Consider the following 22831-nt stretch of genomic DNA (forward strand, 5'->3'; position numbering starts at 1 on the left):
GTGAGCACTGTCAGTGTAATCTGACGGTACGCCATATGTTGATGGAGTGTAAGCATTTGTCAGCAACTCGAAAAGATATTTGGTCAGAGAAATGTGATGGAATCATTTCGATTCCATCCAGAATTTGTTTTACAATTTTCACACGATACAGACTTTTACTCTAAATTTTAATTTTATATATCTGTGATATTTGTATTTTTGCACAGTTCTTTACACTGTGTTTTAATTTAACTGTTGAATTTTTATATTGATGTTGATCATCACATTGTTTTTTGTAATTACCATAGTTTGACACCCAATAGCCGAGATGTATTTTTCGTGCTGGGGTGTCATTAAACATTCATTCATTCATTCATTTAGAAATATTCCTTCCTGTATATATCCACTATATCTAGACACTTTAATGGAGATAGAGATAGAGAGAGAGAGAGAGAGAGAGAGAGAGAGAGAGAGAGAGAACCAAAAATTGACAAATATATCTAAATTCTAAATGAACAGCATGCTCGCAATAAATATGAATGTTCTTACTTCAAGTGGTATCCAATTCCAAATCTCTGTTTGAGAAACAATGATGATCCACAACATTTCAGTTTGCCATGATTAATAATGGCTTTGCGATCTGAAAATATATAAAAGTGTAGGAAAACAACTTTTAGTAATATGCATATGTATATATCAACTACACTGTGACGATATGAACCACTGTTGACAAAAATCCTTTAGCTGGTTTAATTGTATTATTTTATTAACCAAAATATATGATGTGATTTTTTTTAAATCTTGTTTTAAATGCATATGCATACATACATACATACATACATACATACATACATAATATATGCAGGAACATTTTAAACACCTATGAACCACTGAACAACTTTACATTGCATGAACTGCAGATCTATTCTTTACCTGCCAATATATCAGCTTCATCCATGAAATGTGTGGTCAACAGAATTATCTTCCCCTCCTTGCTGTTCTTCAGGAGAGACCACAGGTGGCGTCTAGAGTAAGGATCCATTCCTGCTGTTGGCTCGTCAAGTATAAGCATCTAATATTAGAAAATCCCCAAAGACCTACTGTACTGAAGAATTCACTGATAAATCATATTACAGTACAACCATTTTTACTTACAGTAACATATTAAAACTGTACAATGTTTACGCCACAATTCACTTGTACATGCTCTTCAAGACTTTTTCATGCATTCAAACATTTTTGCATGTATATATTTCAACACTTCTGCACTAATTTTAACAACTTTGCATGCATTTCAATAGGCGTACGTGTATTTCAATATGTGTACATGCATTTCAATGCATTTACCAAATCAAAATACATTCTGTTCACAATTTCGCAATATTAACATATCGAAATATGAGACTGCGATTGTTTCAAAGAATAATTAGTAGCTATTTGTGACATTTTTTAAAAATCAGTATAAATGATAAAACAAATGGGGTTACCAACCTTTAAGTAAAAGTACAAAGACGTATGTTTCTGTTATATACTTATTTCCATGTGAATGTATACGACATGGATAACAGTTGTTAACAAAATAATAACGACACCTTTTGGTAATTTAAAATTAACCCACCTGTAATCAGCAGACAAAGACATTTATGTATTTTATATTAATATTTAATGTACATATATATATATATATTCTAAACCAAGCTATATTGTTCCTAAGGTCAAAAACACACCGAAGCTAGGTCTGGATCTCGGTCTGAGCAGTATGGTACCAGTCAAAAATAAAACGCAATGAATCGAATGTGACAAAACACACCGCGTCTGTGTTTACGCGAACTACACATCTGGCAACAGACGTTATAAAACATGCGCTATATTTTCGCACTATAATGGGAAATCTGAATTAGATACATTTGCTGTAACCAGTAGAGACTACCAGGTCTTGTTTGTGTCTGTTAACAGAACATTGTACCTTTGGATCTCCTATTAGGGCAATTGCAACAGACAGCTTCCTCTTCTGTCCTCCACTCAGGTTTTTGGCAAGGACATCAGCTTGGTCGACAATATCAACAGCCTTCATAATCGTTTTAACCTATAGAAAATAATTAATAACGTGTTGAACTTTATATCCATTAATCAACAATCAGTCAGATTAATTAGAATAGTAAAGCCATAATGGCTAACATATTATGTACTTGATAGTTAAAAGAGAAAATTGAGAACAAAAATTTAATGAGAATCAAATACTAACAACATCAGCCCTCTCCTTTTCTCTCACTCCTTTGATGCCAGCGAAGATGTCGAGGTGTTCACGACAGGACAGTTCATCATACAGGATGTCATGCTGAGGACAGACCCCGGTCATGGATCGAATTCTCTCCATATCTCCACTATGAGACACGTCCTGGAATAACAACAATAATTATATACTATTTCCCATACCCCCCACTGTGTATTATTCTTCATATTGCTACATATTCTGAAATAACAACTTGAACAAAATACTATTCTCCACCATAAAAACCTAAAACCCCCACTATTATCCATACCTCCATTGTGAGACATCATAAAATAACAACAATTATGATATTCTGTTTTCCATACCTACTCAGTGGGGCACATCTAGAAATAACAACAATACATATTATTCTTCATATTGTCACTGTGGGAAATATTCTGAAATAACAACTACAACAAAATCCATCCCTCTGTTGTTAGATACATCCTCAAACAACACCAATAAACTATTCTCCATATCTCTACCATGAGAGACATTATGAAATAACAACACCAGTAATATACAGTTCTCCATATCTCCACCATGAGAAACATGCAATAACAAAAGTAATACAGTAGTAATACTACTCCCCATACCTGCACTGTGAGATGCCCCGAAATACTAACACCAGTAATATACACTTCTCCACATCTCCACCATGAGACACATGCAATAACAAAAGTAATACAGTAGTGATATATTACTTCCCATATCTGCACTTTGAGACACATCCTGAAATAACAACACCAGTGATATGCACACTTCTCCATGTCTCCACCACGAAGCATGATCGTATGAAAAAATAATAATATACTATTTTTCACACACACACACACACACACACACACACACACACACACGCGCGCGCGCGCGCGCACTGTATAGGACACCTCTAAAAAAACCAACACTAATATTCTATTATCTTTAGCTCCACCGTGAGACACATACTGAAATAACAACAATAATATAGTATTGTCAACATCATCACTGTGAGACATATTGTGAAATTAGTGTTGTGATCAATTGTCAGTCTGCCCAAAATGATTAGTGATCGATTAATAATGGATTAAAATGTACTTTGTGTTTTGGGGTACTAATTATGCAGCCTTATGTGAAACAGCATTTTTATATATTAAAACGTTTTAATAATCTCTAATGTATAAAATAATTTACAGGTTTATAATAATTGCAATAAGATTTCATTAGCGTACCATGGAACAAGAAGGCACGTAACCTAGAGAGAGTACCAATCGATTGATTGGTCAAATGATTCAAATGATTAATATGCGAGTAACTCCATTAATCGGAACATCACTAACTGAAATAATAACAATAATAATATACTGCTGGACAGTGTTGTAACCAGACTTATGACTGGTCAGGACACTGGTTTGATTATTGGATATGTCAACACAAACTTCATACTTTTAAAGCATGTTCTGCTTATGAACGTTTTGACATTCAATAAAAAAACCATACATGTATGTATAGATTTGAAAGCCCAGTTTGTTTTATTGCTATTCCTGTTTCTATTTAACTTGCTGACATTTTATTTTTTAAACATTTGAGTGCAAATCAGTTTCTGAAACCAGTCTAATTATGATTTGTTGTTGTCGTTCAAGTTGACTGCTTAATCAAGCTTTTTAAGACCCACAATTGCTATAGACAGCGGGTATCATGTCTTATCTGAGTGAAATAATCATGACAAACAAGTTATTATACCATAAGAATGTAGCACCTTAGGATACCGTTGGTGGAATTTGACACATAAGGATGACTTGATGATGTATTGTCAAATGTTTCTTATTTGGGAACTCAAGATCCATGAGAACAAAGTGTACGTTTTAAGAGGAAAGCAAGTTAGAATGTAGTCACCTTCCTGTGTGGCAATGAATTCGGGCAGGACAGCGATAATCAGGGGAAGGGTGGCAACTATGCGTCATTCTGTTTATTGCTAGCTAGAACATTGATTGGATACCTATAGTGCAGTGGATACACAGGTTTAAAATCTGCGAATCTCTAATTACCAATTGCCATGCACTCAGTCTAAAATATACACTGTCTTTTAAGTACAGTACTTAATGACTGGTCACAGGACATTTTGAAATGTACAGTTTTCAATTCCAAGCACATTTAAAGTTTAATTAGTTCACTTATTACATATTACTTTAATTATAAGCTGTCAGTGTCTATTACAAATTTAAAAAGAAAGTTATTTCCTCATTTTTAATAATATTTTTAATATCAATCTAAAGTAAAGTTTGTTTTATTTAACGACGCCACTAGAGCACATTGATTTTTTTATCTTATCATCGGCTATTGGACGTCAAACATATGGTCATTTTGACACTGTGTTTAGAGGAAACCCGCTGTCGCCACATAGGCTACTCTTTTACGACATGCAGCAAGGGATCTTTTATTTGCACTTTCCACAGGCAGGATAGCAGTTTGAATGTATGGCCTTTGTTGCAACCAGTTATGGACCACTGGTCGGTGCAAATGGTTTACACCTACCCATTGACTGGATACCTTGCGGAGCACTCACTCAGGGTTTGGAGTCTAAAATATACACAGTCTGTGGTTTAAGTACAATATCTGGATTAAAAATCCCATTTTGCCTCGACTGGGATCCGAGCACAGTACCTACCAGCCTGTAGACCGATGGCCTAACCACGAGCGCCAGTGTCACCGACAAATTTTAATATCTTTAATATCAATATTGTCAGAAACATTAAATACCATATTATATATTGTTGCTGTTCCAGAACTAGGAGGAGATAATCCACATAGCATATTAATTAGAGTTGTCTTCCCTGCTCCATTGTGACCAAGTAGTGCTGTAATCTGGCCTTCATATATATCCAGTGTTAATCCTAAAATAACAGTAAGAAAATATTTGCAATGTGCATCACAAGATAAAATGTCTCTTTGGATCAGACATTGTAAAGTGGCGTCCATAAAGCATGTATACCTAGAGGAAAGGTGTGTTCATATACGACATACAAAGAGCATACAAGGGGTAGAGGAGGCGGATTGCTAGCTCGCTGCTAGACTACACGTTTTAATCAAATATACCAGAGTTAAAACGTGAGGCCTACTGAATCATTTTAAATTGAATTTGTTTCAAATTGAATAAACTTAAGTTCTGTTAAATCTTGTGTACCCGAATCACATTTCCATTTACCTTTCTTAAATACTCAACAACTGATATATGTTTCATGCTGTTATTAAACATTCATAAATTCTATCGTTATAACCTATTTTCAGATATATGTTTGGTGCTGGGATGTTGTTAAACACTCTTTCATTCATTCTGTTTCCTTTACTTCTTCCAGGTGAATAATGTTTGGAACCAGTTTGTCAAAATACATTACGCAAGGTGTGATAAAAATTATATACTTACCATCAATGGCATTAATCGTGTTCCTTTTGTCTTTGAAGACTTTAGAAATTTTAGATATTCTGTAACATAAAAATGTAGACAAATAGGTAAACACAGTAGGGTTGTTTCCTAATTAAAGAAGATGTTAATTTGTGTTACTTTAAAATGTGTCAGTGTTTAAACAAATTATATATGTACACAGTTAATAGAATTGTCTTCATTATGTCACGACAAAACGCGAACTGTTTTTTGCTTTAGTTAAGCAACTTTTAACTGGAAATTTATGGCTGATAATACACACATTTAACTACTCCAAATGCATTGGACTTTGAGGGTACACTGCCACACCTAGATTTAAAATATATCTGCTCCTTCCATAGGTACATTAATATTAAACTGCAATGCTGAATCTCCCAATGCCTGTGCTAAAAAGTAGATTATAGTAGAGATCCAGTTGGATTCGTTCTTAGTAATGCGTTGAATTAGAATGTATGATTTACCGAATGCCAGCTTTGTTTGCCAGATCTGGAGACACTGGCTCCACTATGTCGTCTGTTTGTTCACTCCTCCGGGGTCCATCATGACCTTCTGCATCCACGAGACTGGTCAACTCTGTGCTCTTCCTCTGTCCACACCAGTAGGACGGTGTCAGGCAGAACCATGGCTTGTAACGGGGACCATACTCCCCTGAAACATTAGGAGCCATTGGACAATCAACCCATTTTTGTAATCCTCTTTATCCATTCACTAAAACTGTCTCGTAAATAATGTACTCTTGTCACCACCCCACCCACCCCCATACTCCCCTGAAGCATTAGGAGCCATTGGACAATCAACTCATTTTTGTAATCTTCTCTCTCCATTCTCTAAAACTGTCTCGTAAATAATGTCACCACCGCCCATTTCAGTTACTGCTGTTGTCAGCAACCATCATTCATATTGTTACTATGAGGGGGCGGCACGCAGACCAGTGGTAAAGCGCTTGCTTGATGTGCAGTCAGTTTGGATCCTCGTCCGTGGGCTCATTTGGCTATTTGTTGTCCCAGCATATTCACCACGACTGGTATATCAAAGGCCTTGGTATGTGCTATCCTATCTGGTATGGTGCACATAAAAAATCCCTTGCTACTAATGGAAAAATGTAGCACATTTCCTCTCTAAACTATATGTCAAAAATTACCAAATCGTTGATATCCAATAGCCAAATATTAATACATCAATGTGCTCTAGTGGTGTCGTTAAACAAAACAAAATTTTAACTAGTTTACTATTTTAAATATGTCATTGTGATGACAAAAAAAATTCAAATTGGCTATGGCATGAATAAAAGTGACATACAATCTTTAAAATGTTACATAACTACTGACAACACCCCCTTCCTTCCAAGGCATACCATGATCATCCCCTACATATCAAAGTCAGGGTCACCCGACGTTTGATCTACCAAACACAAAACCACATGAAATTCAATAATGCTCAATAAAATCTTATTATGGTAAGCCATTTTGCAAAATTATTTTGAACTGATATTCTACATAGCCCTAATTCAATTATATTATATCACCCAAGCTTTTCCCTTCAACAATGGTTCATATAATATGTGTGAACCATTCTTTCATTTTATACTAATAATTTAAAGTCTATCTAAAAAACCCAGCTAAAAACGTTTTGTCACTGCCCATGACTGTCTTTGGTAAATGTAACGTTTTGTGTAAACTGGGGAATGTTTAGTCCTTCACAAAACATGAAATTATGCTATGTTATAAATAATAAACAGCTGTCGATCCTCAGAATATGAAACCAGTCAATAGTTTGTTAGCAGAAATTGATTTGTCAATCATCTGGACACTTTCAGGTTTATACACATCTCAAAAAACAAATGTATAAACGCACTGATTTAATTCATTAAACATAATATAAATCGAAGCTATAGATCAAAACAACATACCAGTTTTGCAAATTTGGTCATTTTTCAGTTAGCCAAACGGAAACTACCAAGATTAAGGCTAGTTAAAGAATTATGTTTTAAAACATTTTTTTTGTGTGACTAAGTTATGAAATATATTTGCTAAATTCAATTTTAATTCATGCACATACAGCATGTGGCTTAGAGTAAAAGGCACGATAAACGTACGATGTTGGCTGTTCCACTGGTTTTTCTGTTTATTTTATTGTAACAGAGTGAAATGAAAATATTACTCTTTGTGGAATATGGATACACAATAACATTTTTTATTTAATACAGTTATCTTCGTTCAAATTGGTTCTTACCAGGAATAACGTGGTCTAAGTAGACAGCCAGGATGAGGTACAGAAAGCTGTCAGCCAATAACATGACAATGGGCGCATACAGTGGAAAGTCTCCCGTTGAGGCATTTGAAAGCGTCATTCCTCCTTTAACAATATCCAGAAATATTCCCTAAAAATTAAATGATCCTTAAAGATGCAAGCAATGATGGGATAGCATACTTCGAAAATACTACATGAGTGGCTGTTCGATATAACCCATCTTACTAAATGTATAAAATGTGTGCATGCGAATTGTATGCTTTTTAAACAAATCGTTGTAAAAGAAATAGTCATATAGTATTCATTTCTATTTCTATCATATATCTAAAAACGAGGTTGTTTAGAAATGTTTACTGGATGGTAAAAGTGGCTCACAAAACTATTACTCTATGTTTAGTTTATTTACCTCCTCGTAATCATTTTAATTTTAATCCAATGGATTTTCAAGATCTCATTAACCAGCTCCCTACTCCCTTTATTATTATGGGAGATTTTAATGGTCACCACACTTTGTGGGTATGTGAGGATGTAAATATTAGAGGTAAACAATTGGAAGACTTAATTCTCAAATATGATTTGCTTTTATTTAATGATAAAAGTCATACATATTTTCATTCTGGAAATGGTTCTTTCACCCTTTGTAGTCCTTCACTTTTTCTTGATTTCTCCTGGAAAGTTGGTTCAGACCCTTATGGTAGTGACCACTTTCCCATTATTTTGGAGAATGATGGACATCCATCGCTCGAAAGGGTTCAAAGGTGGAAGTTGACGAAGGCAAATTGGGATCAGTTTCAGCATCTGTGCAGCACTCGTCTGCAACAATTTGCCATTATTGATGCTGGTGATCCCATGTTTTTGTTCACTTCTATCTTGAAGGATATTTCAGATAAAACTATTCCTAAGACTTCGGCAGTACCAAAGTGTTTCAATAAACCATGGTTTAATGATACGTGCAAGGGTGCATTGAATGAGCGAAACAGGTTACTTGAGAGGTTCAAACGTGAATCTACAGGGGATAACCTGTATGCATTTCGTATTGCTAGGACAAAGGCTCGCAGATAGATTAGACAGAGTAATAAAACATCTTGGAGAACATTTGTCTGGAACAGGATCCGTAAAATCAAAGGTAAAGAATCCAGTAATACAGTAATTTGTCTGTCGTGATACGGATGTTACATCTCATCGTGACATTGCCAATGCATTGGCAGACAATTTTTCTCACAATTCATCTTCTGCTTTCAGTACAGATGCTTTTACATCTGTCAGAACTAAAGCTGAAAAGCAGTCCATTAATTTGTCATATGAAAATGCTGAAGTATATAACAGGCATTTCTCTTTTGAGTAATTGCAGGATGTTCTACGTAGAGTCCACGATACTTTAGTAGGACCGGATGAAATTCATTATCAGTTATTGAAACATTTACCTGAATCATCTTTGATGGTTCTTTTGAATATTTGTCATAACATCTGGATTTCTGGAGACTTTCCTTCTGATTGGAGGAAAGCAATTATCATTCCTATTCCCAAGCCTGCTAAGGATTCAACTAATCGTACTAGTTATTGCCCTATCACTTTGACAAGTTGCATTTATAAAACCATGGAACGAATGATCAATCGTAGACTTGTCTGGCATCTTGAATCCCATAATTTGCTTACTAACGTGCAATGTGGGATCTGATCTAGATGTAGCACGGTTGGTCATCTTGTTAGATTTGAAACGTTTTGCAGGGAAGCTTTCATCCATAATCAGCACTTGGTTTGAATGTGTTTTATTTGGAGAAAGCTTAGGATAACACGTGGAAGTATGGGGTTTTAAACGACCTCCATGATATGGGCGTTAGAGGTTGACTTCCTGTTTTTATATCTCAATTAGAGGTAATTCTCAAATTTTTACATGTTTTCATTCTGGAAATGGTTCTTTCACTTCTATAGACTTAACCCTTTGTAGTCCTTCACTTTTTCTTGATTTCTCCTGGAAAGGATGGGGTCGACTTTGTCCGACATTCACCAACAGGAGATGTCTATGCCTCATCTTGTCTGTAACTTTATTTTCTGTGAAAATTAACAGCATCCACCCAGTGTTTAACAGTTGGTTTTTGGACAAAAGATTCTGCTATAGATTGTCCATGAGTATCACTGAACGGAGACTACATTTTGTTTGGGGCAACTGACAATTTCTTCGGGTCATTTTTGACAGGAAGCTAGCTTTTGTGCCCCATCTTAAATATGTTAAAAAGAAGGGCTTAAAAGCTCTCAATATTTTAAAAGTGATTGGTAATATGGAATGGGGAGCAGACCGAAAGGTTATGCTCCATCTATATAGATATTTTGTGAGGTCAAAACTTGATTATGGATGCATTGTGTATGGGTCGGCACACAAGTCTTACTTGCAGATGCTAGATCTTATACACAACCAGGGACTTAGGCTTTGTCTTGATGCATTTAGAACATCTCCTGTAGAGAGCTTGTACGTTGGTGCTCACGAACCTTGTTTGGGTGCTAGACGTGCAAAGCTTTCTCTGCAGTATGTTACAAGATTAAATCTTTATCAAAAGATCCTACACATGACGTGGTATTTGACAATAAATATATGAAGTTGTTTGATGCAGCGGTGTTTTGTCGATTTCCAACATTGATTAACTGACACTTTCGAAACTCCTTCATATTTTGTTTTACCACCTTGGTGTATTACACCACATAAAATTGTATTTGATCTTGCGCAGCTGAAGAAAGATCGTACAAATGCTGTTGTTTATAAAACGTTTTTCGTGGAAATTTAAGACAGGTACCTTGATTACATTCCTGTTTATACAGATGGATAACGGGATGGGAATTATGTGGCTTGTGCTACAGTTTTTTCATCAGACAGAATACTTTCCATGAGATTGATTGACTCGGCATCGATCTTTAGTGCTGAAGTTTGGGCAGTCATTAAAGCCTTAGAAGAAATCATGGATTCGATTGCATCCAAATTTATTATTTTCACCGACTCACTTTCGTGTCTAAGTAATATGAAGATGGACCATTCCTTAACTGGGATGATGATACGAAAGTGTGTCTTTTTATCCATTGCCAATAAAGTTATTGTATTTTGTTGGGTGCCCAGCCATGTTGGCATCAGGGGTAATGAAAAGGTAGATTCAGCTGCCAAGTCTGCTTTGGATTTGCCTCAAGCCAGGGTGTGCCTCGGATTGGGCCCCTGACCTCCAGAGGCCAAACCCTGGGGCGGACATACTCGAAACACCCGTGGTATATGAGCATGTTAAAATATTATCGGATCGGATCAAGCCAGGGTTGGTGTGCCGTATACCGATTTTAAACATAATATCAACAAATTTATCTTTTCGACTTGGCAACATTATTGAGACGGTGCGGTTGCGAACAAGGTTCATTCTATCAAGCCAGTCTTGAGTGGCAGTCCTCCTATAGACAGTGCAGGAAGGATGAAATAGTCTTGTATCGTGCTCGTATCGGTCATACATATTTGACCCATTCATTTATTTTGAAGAAGGATACTCCACCTCAGTGTGAGCACTGTCAGTGTTACAGTTTTTCCTTCAGACAGAATACTTTCCATGAGACTGCCTGACTCTGTATCGATCTTTAGTGCTGAAGTTTGGGCAGTCATTAAAGCCTTAGAAGAAATCAAGGATTTGATTGCATCCAAATTTATTATTTTTATCGACTCACTTTCGTGTCTCCAAGCTCTACGCAATATAAGCAAACACAATCCCTACCTGGTGGTGATACGATAAGTGTGTCTATTAATCAACATTGCCAATAAAGATCTATGTACAAATGGATGCCCAGTTTGATAAGGGGTAATGAAACAGTCTGCTTTGGATTCTATGTCAAAGACCCAGGTTGGTACAGTGCCATATACATCCGACTATAGTGATCAAACAAACAGTTGATCTTGTGGTCATGAGAACATACATGGGACTATAGTAATCGAACAAGCCTACCTGATCTAAGCTGGTCTTGAGAAATAGAGTGACTATAGTCCTCAAACAAGGCACCTGCTAGGCCAGTGATGAAATACATCTTGTATAGTGCCTCAAACGGCCATACTGACTTGAGCCATTCATTTATCTTGAAGAAGGATCCCTACCTGATCTATGCACTGTCAGTCCAGTTTGACATTTTGGTGGCGTGTAACAATCTGTGTGATCTATGACTTTTATTTCCAATTTGAAGTAGTAATCAAACTGTGATATTTGATCTATTTTTAATAGTCCTTGACAGTAGTAATTTTATTTGACTACCTGAATTCAAATATTGATAGCCGATGTATTTTTCATGCTGGGGTGTCCTTAAACATTCATTCATTCATAATTCATTCATTCATTCAAACACAAACCTACCTGATCTATGACAGAGAGTCCAGTCTGACTGCAGTCATCAAACACAAGCTTACCTGGTCTATTACAAATAGTCCAGTTTGACTGTAGTAATCAAACACAAGCCTACCTGACCTATGACAGAGATAAAAGTCTGACTATAATAATCAAACACAAGCCTACCTGATCTATGGCCAGTGAGAAATACATCTGACTATAGTGATCAAACAGGCCTACCTGATCTATGGCCAGTGCGAAATACATCTGACTATAGTGATCAAACACAACCCTACCTGATCTATAGCCAGTGAGAAAGCCACAGGTGAGAGCAGACAGAGAGCCCAGCGACCGGCTGGTGAGATGCTGTAGTCGTAGCCGGTGAGGGTGGTCGTCCTCGTCATGCTCACGATGAAGTACAGTAGGCTGATGACGATAGTAGAGAAAGCGGCCACAAGTCCAGCAACCTGAGCCTTTATGAAGAAAGGAGTCATCACAAATGCTAAGTTCACAATTGATAATCCGTAAAGAAGCATCATGATAAAAAACATGAACAGACTTTCAGTCTTGAAAAAGGATGATGCAAAGGCAATGATGACAACAACAACGGTAACAAAGAGAATAACCACCATGTAGATAAGTGCCCATGACAACCTGAAAATTGAAAACAATTTGTTTGGTGAATCGTTAACAACAAACATGAATCGCGATTTTGCCAAATACCCATTCAACTCTGCATTGTGCAAAGATACGATCCTGGCCATGTATTACAGTTGTGTCGTTCTAATTTAGTTTTTAATACAAATCAGATCTTTATACCTTAAATATCTGCCAGCAGCAAGAGCTTAAAACACAGCCTAGTTTTAAAACAGAAATAAAATTGCAGTAATTTTTTAAGATGAAATGAAAAACACAATTTACCTTTAACATGCAAATAGAATTGCAGGTAAACTTTTAAGACAAAATTAACAAAACAGCATACCACCAAACAGAGTCTCTAAGACCCATCATCTTCATTCCTTCTCGAATTTTTCTTTCTTTCTCTGCTACCAGATCGACACACAGAAAGTTAATGAAGAAACAGTAAGCAAAAACGAAGTAGATGGCTGACCCAATTTGGATGCTTTCAAGACTTTGTGTGAATTTATCCTTGGGCATCAACTGGACTGAGACATTTGGCATAGTAAATGCTACATTATTTTTCTGTCAATAAAAAGAGATCATTTAATATATATATATATGTAACATGGTTGTGAATATCGCAGGGTAAGCCTCAAGATAAGACAGCTTGTGCTGAAAAAAATAAACTGACCTACTGATTTTATCTCCAAGAGTCTGATATTTTTATAATCTGCAAGATCACCAAATAGCCAACCAATCCTCTGATTTGATCCTCGGAACCTTCGTTTAAAACCAATGTATGAACCAAAATATGCATGTACTTAACGATATCTTGGATAACGTAATATTTATGAGAGGAATAAACATCGGTATGTGCACTAGACAGACTGTTGTCTATAGCTTTCATGTGTACACAACCAGATGTGATATTCACCGAGACATTAACAATATAGTAGTTATATTATTAACTATTTTTTATCTACCCACATGGTTATGATTATGTATTCATTTGCACATACACACATGTATATATGAAAATTCTAATTTTAACGTAACTCTCCTTTCACTGGTTCACATTCTAGATGTTATCAATACATTTCTCCTGTTTTAACTAGTATAATTTTTTCATATACATATTTAAACAAAAATTAATTCAGGGAATTCGCAAATTGTTTTTCCACAAATTTATACAGGTGACTATCTAATATTTTGAATGTCAGCTGATTAGTGAGATCGGTGTAGTAATCATACACCTATCTCCTGAGTTGTTAAATCTCGCTCTGGGTGGGAGATGGTACTGGGATGCGAATCAAGTGCCTACCGATCAATCTTAAGACCCTATAATATTAATTTACTCACTTTTATGAGTGCTGAATCAACAACATTCTGAAGCCAGACAAAACCAGTTGTGAGATAAAAGTTGGCTCGACACTTCCTTCCAGATCTAGTTCCATTGGGATCCTCTCTACACTGACCTAGAAATAAAATTTGCATTAAGGAATGAATGAATGAATAAATGAATGAATGAATGTTTAACGACTCCCCAGCACGAAAAATACATCGGCTATTGGGTGTCAAACTATGGTAATGCAAACAAATAAAGTGATGATCAACATCAATATAAAAATTCAAGATTTAAATAAAAACAGTGTAAAGAATTGTGCAAAAATACAAATATCACTGATATCAATTGTATCTCGAAGAAAACAAGGGAATTTGTGCTCAAAGAGAATGTTACACCCCTGCACCGCGGTGGGGTTACAGCACGCACAGGGGTTGCATTAAGGATGTGCACCACTACAGAACTGCTAAACTGCTAAATTAAAGTCAACACCATCTATAAGTCTGTTTTAATATACAGAAGTTTCATAACTAAACAGTCCTGATCCAATTATCTCAAAATTGCATTGGAATTAGACGTCTTCTGATGTCTTCAACTTTTAATTTCACATGTAAATTATAAAAGAATAAGCATTGGAAGTTTACATAAATTTAAAGTTGCATAACTAACACATGAGCAGAAAGATGGTTCATGTGAAATATTGTGTACCGCTAATTATAAACTATGATATGGATATTTATATGCATGCATATATCATCTTTGTTTAAAATGACATAAAGACAAACCCTGATTTAGTGCTTTAGTAAACACATCACTGACGGAAGGCAGAGATCTATACGGCATCCGAATTGCATAGTTAAAGTTTGTTCCTCCTTCAAAACCAAATATAATCCCAGCTGCCACGTTGGTCGGGTTTGCTTTGTACCTCTCCTCTGCTGCAGCCTGGCTGAAAAATGTCTCATACTGAACACCACCAAGAAGGGTTGATATCTCGGTCATCAAAGTTTCAACCTCAGTTGTGTTGGGTGACACTAACAATTTCTTTGAAGTATTAAAGTGAAATCTACCGTTGGAAAGAGAATTTTCCGGGAAAGAAGTGACAGGAAATGTCTTGGGTTTTGTAAATGCCTTGATCATTGCCATGAGCGACACAAAGAAGACTGGGAAAAATACTTCCTGTAAGAAAAATAGATCGAGAATGTACCTGTATAGTGACTGAAACCAAAAATCTAGGTAAAATGAATACTACGAAGGTCAAACTAACTGTATGCATATAATATCATCGTCTACAACTACAACTACAACTACAACTTCACCACCACCACCACCACCACCACCACCACCACCACCACCAACAACAACAACAACAACAACAACAACAACAACAACAACAACAACACCACCACCACCACCACCACCACCACCACCACCACTACTACTACTACTAGTACTACTACTAGTACTTATATAAAGTATATATTATTATAGCTCGTTTAGTTCACTAGAAAACACAACAAAAACACAATACACTTTGGAATCTGTATTAACCTACGCTGACAAATGTACTGCCGCAGTAGTTAATTAATAACAACAATAATAACACCCTGGAACTAGTAGTAGTATAGAATCTCGAACACGTCTACAGAATATTGGTATAATATTACAAAATTTATAGAAACATTGCTTAGTCCTAGTGTTTGCCATGGTTCAATTTTTGCTGGTGAGGTAAATGATTTTATTACTAATCATGATCCTCTTGATTGTGTTCACTGAAGGACATTTAATTCCACCTTTGATGTCATTAATGATGAATAAGTAAGAAGCGTTATAAAGGTATGACTATACCAAATAAAATCCCATAGGCGACCATGTTAACGTTTGTGTTTAAAAACACTATATGCAATATATCAACCAAACTATGACCCATAAATATCAGTAATCCAACCCCTACCTCAAAGTATTAACTGAAGAAAATGGTACCTTTCGTGGCTCATTTTCGGTGTAACCAGATGTTTTTACAACACACCTAGTTTCGTACAAAATATGAGTACTTTTTTACAGGTACCCCATACATGTTCCAAGCACAAGGCTACTTGACACAGTGGTACTAGATGAAATAAAATTGCATACATTTTTAGCCCAGATGAAACTATTTTTTTTACAACCAACAAACTCACATTTATAATCAATCACGGGACTTGTGGTGTTAACTTCTCTTTCAAACGTTTGGTGCACCTCGAACTTTGACACAGCTGGAAATTTTTGGTTTAGTGCTACGTAAAATCACTTAAGCTAGGTGTAGATGGTGTGCCGTCAAAGTTTTTTTTTAAAAAGAATCCATTATTTATAACTCCATATCTAAAGATGTTATTTAATGTTGTTTTAGATAGTGATACAATCCCAGTCCCTTGGAATGTGGTCTGAATTATTTCATTGTTTAAGAAAAGAGATATTACAGATCCATATAATTTTAGATGTATTACGCTATTAAATATCTACTTCTATTTTGGAAACTAGGATTAGGACTTGGCTTGAATATAAGAATATTATCCATGAAGCACAGGCAAGTTTCCGAAATGATTACGCAACAATAGATCATATATTTACACTTCAGGCGTTGTGTCAAAGATACCTTTGAAAACCTAGACATAGATTTTATGTTACTTTTATAGCTCTTCGCGAAGCTTTTGACTTGGTAGATAGGAAAAAGTTACTTTATGTGTTGTATATAAGAGGGGTAGTCCAGGTAAAATATTTAACATTTTAAAAAATATGTATGAAAACGTACAAATTTGTGTTAGAGTAAAGAATATTAGGGCATATTTCTTTACATCATCTAGTGGTGTCCGTCAAGGGTGTATTTTAAGTCCAGTTTTGTTTATAATTTTTATTAATGAATTTATAAATGAGATGAGTAATTGTAATCTTAGAGGCATTTTTGTGAATGAAAATATTAATGACATACTAATGCTTCTCTTTGTTGATGATGCTACTTGCTGATGATACAGTAATAGATTTGAAAAACAAAAAAAACCTTGATGTCCTAAATAAGGTTGGTGTAAAATGGGGATTAGAAGTTAATATTAATACATCTAATATAATTGTATTTAGAAATGGTGGGTACTTAAGACGTAAGAAGAATTGGTTTTATAATGGCATTCAATTAAAAACTGTGTCATATTATAAGTATCTTGGTATAACATCCTCTTCTCGTATGAAATGGTCTTGAGATACTATTTATTCAAGCGAAAAAAGCCTGTTTTCCTATTTATAAAAGGTATTTAAAAGTGTCAAAGAGAGTATCATCAAATGCTATGCTTGGGGAGATAGGTAGATATCATTTGTGTGTCAAATACTTTATCCCTTGTACAAAATATCGGTGTGAATTATTACATATCGATTCATCCAGATATCCTAAAGCTTGTCAAGATATATTGAAATGTTATGATGAAACTAGTATAATTACTTGGGTATCACATGTAAGAACGTTGTTGTTTCAAATAGTTTTCTTATGTTTTGATTGCTCAAGAATGTAGTAGTATCACGTTATGTATGTCCAGCTTTGTACAGAGATGTAAAGACGTTCATTTTCAACACTGACATGATACACCTAATATTTCACACATTTTTAAAGGCATATTCTTCTTATAAATCTCTTTCAGAAATAGAAAGTATATATTATAATTGTCACAATATAAGGATGTCTTGGATTTTTTTCTAAATTAAAAGTACAGAAAAGCAGATATAATCCAGTAATAGAAAGAAAGAAAACTATCTGTACACAGTGTAATCTCAATCAAGTTGAAGATGAATATAATTTTCTTGAGTCTATATTATGGTTTAAGCAGGAAATATTTCATATCAGAATATCTTATAGTAAATATTTCTAGATAAACATTTATTTATTGATTTCCACCCAAATTATAAAGTGTATTAAAGGAATAGCCTTGTTTTTTAAGAGAAATCTGCCCGTTTATATTGAATGTGTATCGTGCACAAGTAACGCACGATCCATTTGTTTTAAAAGTAGTTATCTTGGTCATGCGACCTCAATAACTTAATAAATATCTTGTCTTGTCTTGTCCATTATTACTATAGAATCCAAATCTGAATAACTGAATCGTTATCCGTGATCAAAACTATTTTTGAACAACAATGCAGAATCGAACTGGCATTTTGAAAGTTTTGGTCGATTCCATGAATCAAAAGCATTCCTACACAGACCTTGTCTTTTAAGGTGCACGGGTGCAATCGCGCTCGTACAGCGCACGTAAGTTCAATCTGACGAGTGTAAAAAATAACGCACGTTACTCTTAACAAACAGGGCATGTAAAACATTTTTTATATATATTGATTGCCACTATTTACAAAATCTTATGTAGGTGATAGAAAGTTCCATTTAATACCGGAATTTTTTTAAAATGTGACGAGAATGGTAGTATTCATGCAGTGGCGTAGCGTGAGTTACCAGCGCCCGAGGCAAGACAAGTATTGCGCCCCCTAACCAGTGGACCATTAGCACTCCCCGAGTCCCTTCCACCAGTCCAGAATTTTGCGCTCAGGGCAACCGCCCCGGTGGCCCCGCCCACGCTACGCCACTGTATTCATGCAACCTTTTGATATATGACTGGTACTTATATTTGCTATACAAATCGGAAAACACTGGTTTAATAGACATCTTCGAAGACGTACCAATCCGATCAAAACGTCTTTGCCTATTTAATTTATTATTAATTACAAACAGTCCACTTTTGTAAGGTAACATATCACAACGTCTTATAAGGTATAGTTTTGAAAAAAAGGAATTGAATTAAATAGTGGCTTCTGTAGCCTACACATTGACAAATGAACTCGTTACGGAAATCAGCGAAGTCGGTAAAATTGTCTCGATTAGGTCATAGTTGTTAGCCTAAAAAGCTTACGTGAGGTCCCCAAAATGGCAATCATGTAACTTTCTATTTTCTTTAAAAAAAAGAAATGAAATTTAGACAAAGACAATTCAAAAGTAGCAAAAATAACAAAAGAAGGAACAGAAATGATAATAGGTATGTAGGAATAGGCCTAGGTATCGTTTACAAAACAAAACCTGTGTTTCTTTTTTATCGTTTATTATTATTATTATTATACGTTGGTTTACGTACTTGTTACCTACATGTAGGTAACCTTGTTCTGCTACATAAATTATTATATTTCCTTAACCTAATCAGTTATCTCAAACTTGCAGTGAAATTTGTTATCTTCTGAAATTTATAATTTTAAGGATTCACCACGTAACCCATTGAGAGACTATTATCCTGTTCAATTATTTAGACCCAAAGTTTTTTGCAAATGTTACGTTTATTTCCTATTCGATATTTGTTTTCTTTGCATTTACATGAAAACAAACCCAAACCCCGACAGGTGTTATATACAAATCATCATATAAAATGCACGAAGTTGACTTCATTCCACTTTTGAAAAATCTCTGTGTCGTTTGAATGCACGTTATTTCTCCTATAAATAACTACGGTCATTTGCATATCAAAACATTGGGATCTGAGGCTACGTGAAGGCCATTATAGCTTGTTTCACTAAATCAAGGTTATTATTGTTTTGCAGTGTGTAACAGCATTGTCTAATCTTTCCGTTAAACCTTTTCTTGTAGGTGCATTATATTTAATAAATTTAGCTAATGTATTATGTATTTTAATTTTATTATATCAATTATATATTAGCATACCATACCTAACCTAACACAACTGAGGTGTAGCACAGTAATAAACACAAATCACCTTACACACCGCAGGAATGTGCTTTTCAAATTTATAAATAAATTTAATGCAGGGCCGGACCCAGAAGACCGGGGGGGGGGGGGGGATAAAATGTCAAAGGCCACCAACATCAAATAATAATAAAAATGTTATTTAATTTGCCTCTAAATTGGGAACTCATACGTGTATAGATATATATATATATATATATATATATATATATATATATATATATATATATATATATAGTATTTAGGGTGGTGTCAGGGGCTGGGGTTTGGGGGTGGGGTGTTACATTTGTAATGCAAAAAACCAAAGGGCTATTGTTCGGACTCGTATGGGTTCAACCACTTTTTCATCCCGCAGACACAGCCCTGAATGTTCAAAATACGATAGCATTGCTTGGTCAATAACATCATTATTTCGATCTATGACTGCACGTGCTATTGTAACAATGTGTAAACCACGTAAAATACAAGTTAGGTAGGGTATATAAATTCATTGAAAATGTAGTAGTCGACATTCTTGTTATTGTTATTTGAGGAAAAATATGGGTAAATCGAAAAACTCTTCAGTTGATGTAAAATTGTGTATTAAGAACGTTTTCGATTATTTTGAAGATGAATATCAGCGCGGTAGACCTAGGTATGCTTCTTATCGAATTGTCGATCGAGTTTCCGCTGCACTTAAAGTTTCGGTTTTAACAGTAAAAAGAACTGTGAAAAATCTAAGCTCTACGAATCCAAGCACAGAAATCACTGTTAAAAAACGCGACCGAAAACTCATCGATTTATTTGATAAAGATGTTATTAGACGACGAGTATACAGATTTTATAGAGAGGGCGAATTACCTACATTACATAAGATTAACGTGGCTTTCGATAAGCAATTTTGATAAGCAATAAGGGACGTTTTATATGCACCATCCCATAGACAGGATAGCACATACCACAGCCTTTATACATCAGTCGTGGTGCACAGGCTGGAACTAGACACAACCCAATGGGTCCACCATGTGGGATCGATCAGTCGACCTACCATGAGCGAACGCTTTACCTCTGAGCTACGTCCCGCTCCATATACAAAAGAAGCCTTAAGTGGGGTTGGGGTTGTGCAGAGGGTCACACCTCCACCAATCGCATGCATACCATATTCTTCTCTCTCTCTCCCTATAACCATATAACCATAGATTAAAATATGTTGAGTGCGTCGTTACATAAATGACGTCTCTCTCTCTCTCTCTCTCTCTCTCTCTCTCTCTCTCTCTCTCTCTCTCTCTCCCTTCAGCGCGCGCGCTTGTGTATTCCACAATATAATTATAATATTTGATACATATTTTTTTTTCAAACTGAGGTTTTGTCACTTGAACTCCCCACCTGAATCCGCGCCTGCTTCATGTTTACAGATATTTTCTTAAATATAGGTCATACTACGATTTGTGCGGATAGGATGATAGAACCGAACATTACTTTGAAACGCACTATAGAATGATGCTTTTGATATGCAAATGACCTTAGTTATTTATAGGAGAAATAACGTGCATTCAAACGACACAGAGATTTTTAAAAAGTGGAATGAAGTCAACTTCGTGCATTTTATATGATGATTTGTATATAACACCTGTCGGGGTTTGGGTTTGTTTTCATGTAAATGCAAAGAAAACAAATATCGAATAGGAAATAAACGTAACATTTGCAAAAAACTTTGAATCTAAATAATTGAACAGGATAATAGTAAGCATGGATTTAAAGTTACGTAACCGATACGCAAATAGAACGACGGTTCTAGGGTATATTGTGCGCCGTGTGCATGGTACCTGCAAAAACTGTCTTTTGTTTCTCTTTTTCAGAAGAAAGTTTCGCCATAATAGGGACTTCAACTGACTCCAAAATGAAGTTTTCATCCTGAAACTCTGCAATAAACAAAAATCAATTTCAAAATTTACAATTCCAGAAAACTACACGCATTGATGAAATTGGGTTTCAAATAGTACAACTTTGGCCTTAAACATGTATCATATGCATAGGAAGATGTCTGCAACTGGAGGAACCTGTTATACATTAAACTGCTTTTCCACTGGGGATAGGGGATGGGGTGAGGGGACAGCACATAATCTTCAGTGCCCTTTAACTTGTGCCCCCAACTGGTATGTAACAGACTTGGTATGTTCTGTCCTGTTTTGTGGAAAGTGCAAATAAAATATCTGTTGCTGGTAATGGAAAAATACAGTGGGTTACCTTTGAATACTACGTATAAGAATTACCAAATATTTGCCATCCATTAACTGATGATTAATAAAATCATTTGATCGTGTTGCGTCGTTAAGCAAAACATTTTCTTTTTCAAAATAAGGTTACATATCACTATTCAATTTTGTATATACACTATTAATATGTCAGTAAACATTATGTACACAATGTTGAGAGAAATATGATGTCATTGTCAAATTTTGAAAAAGTACATGCTTAAAGAAAGGGGCGGCACATAGTCCAGTGGTAAAGCGCTTGCTTGTTACGCAGTCAGTCTGGGATCGATCTCCATCAGTGGGCCAATTTGGGCTATTTCTTGTTCCAGCCAGTGCATAACGACTGGTATATAAACGGCCGTGGTATGTGTTATCCTCTCTGTAAAATAGCCCTTGCTACTAATGAAAACAAAAGTGAAATGTGGCGGGTTTCCTCTCTAAGACTATTTGACAAACTTATCAAATGTTTGAGATGCAATAGCCGATGTTTAATAAATTAACGTGTTCTTGTGGTGTCGTTAAACAAAATAAACATTAACATTAGCATAATCGCTCTATAACTCATGGCAGAAAAAATAAAGACAAAAGAAACATTCTGATAACAATCTTATCAT

At 35.4% G+C, this 22831-nt stretch overlaps 1 protein-coding gene across 4 annotated transcripts in view; it reads right to left on the bottom strand.

The window, feature by feature from the left end:
- Positions 1–22831, bottom strand: part of LOC121378617 (ABC transporter A family member 1-like) — a 57668-nt gene that overhangs the window by 30978 nt on the left and 3859 nt on the right. For all 4 annotated transcript variants that reach the window (XM_041506877.1, XM_041506876.1, XM_041506878.1 and 1 more), the window contains exons 2-14: positions 21789–21884; positions 15008–15398; positions 14240–14355; positions 13242–13462; positions 12556–12913; positions 7905–8052; positions 6134–6320; positions 5655–5713; positions 4991–5124; positions 2225–2377; positions 1946–2065; positions 913–1051; positions 529–619 (exon numbers count right to left, since the gene is read on the bottom strand). In XM_041506877.1, the coding sequence (XP_041362811.1) occupies positions 529–619; positions 913–1051; positions 1946–2065; positions 2225–2377; positions 4991–5124; positions 5655–5713; positions 6134–6320; positions 7905–8052; positions 12556–12913; positions 13242–13462; positions 14240–14355; positions 15008–15398; positions 21789–21875 (2204 nt within the window). In that variant the 5' untranslated portion in view covers positions 21876–21884. The remainder of the gene's footprint in view (positions 1–528; positions 620–912; positions 1052–1945; positions 2066–2224; positions 2378–4990; positions 5125–5654; positions 5714–6133; positions 6321–7904; positions 8053–12555; positions 12914–13241; positions 13463–14239; positions 14356–15007; positions 15399–21788; positions 21885–22831) is intronic.

This window comes from Gigantopelta aegis, chromosome 8, assembly GCF_016097555.1.
Source record: "Gigantopelta aegis isolate Gae_Host chromosome 8, Gae_host_genome, whole genome shotgun sequence".
NCBI lineage: Eukaryota > Metazoa > Mollusca > Gastropoda > Neomphalida > Peltospiridae > Gigantopelta > Gigantopelta aegis.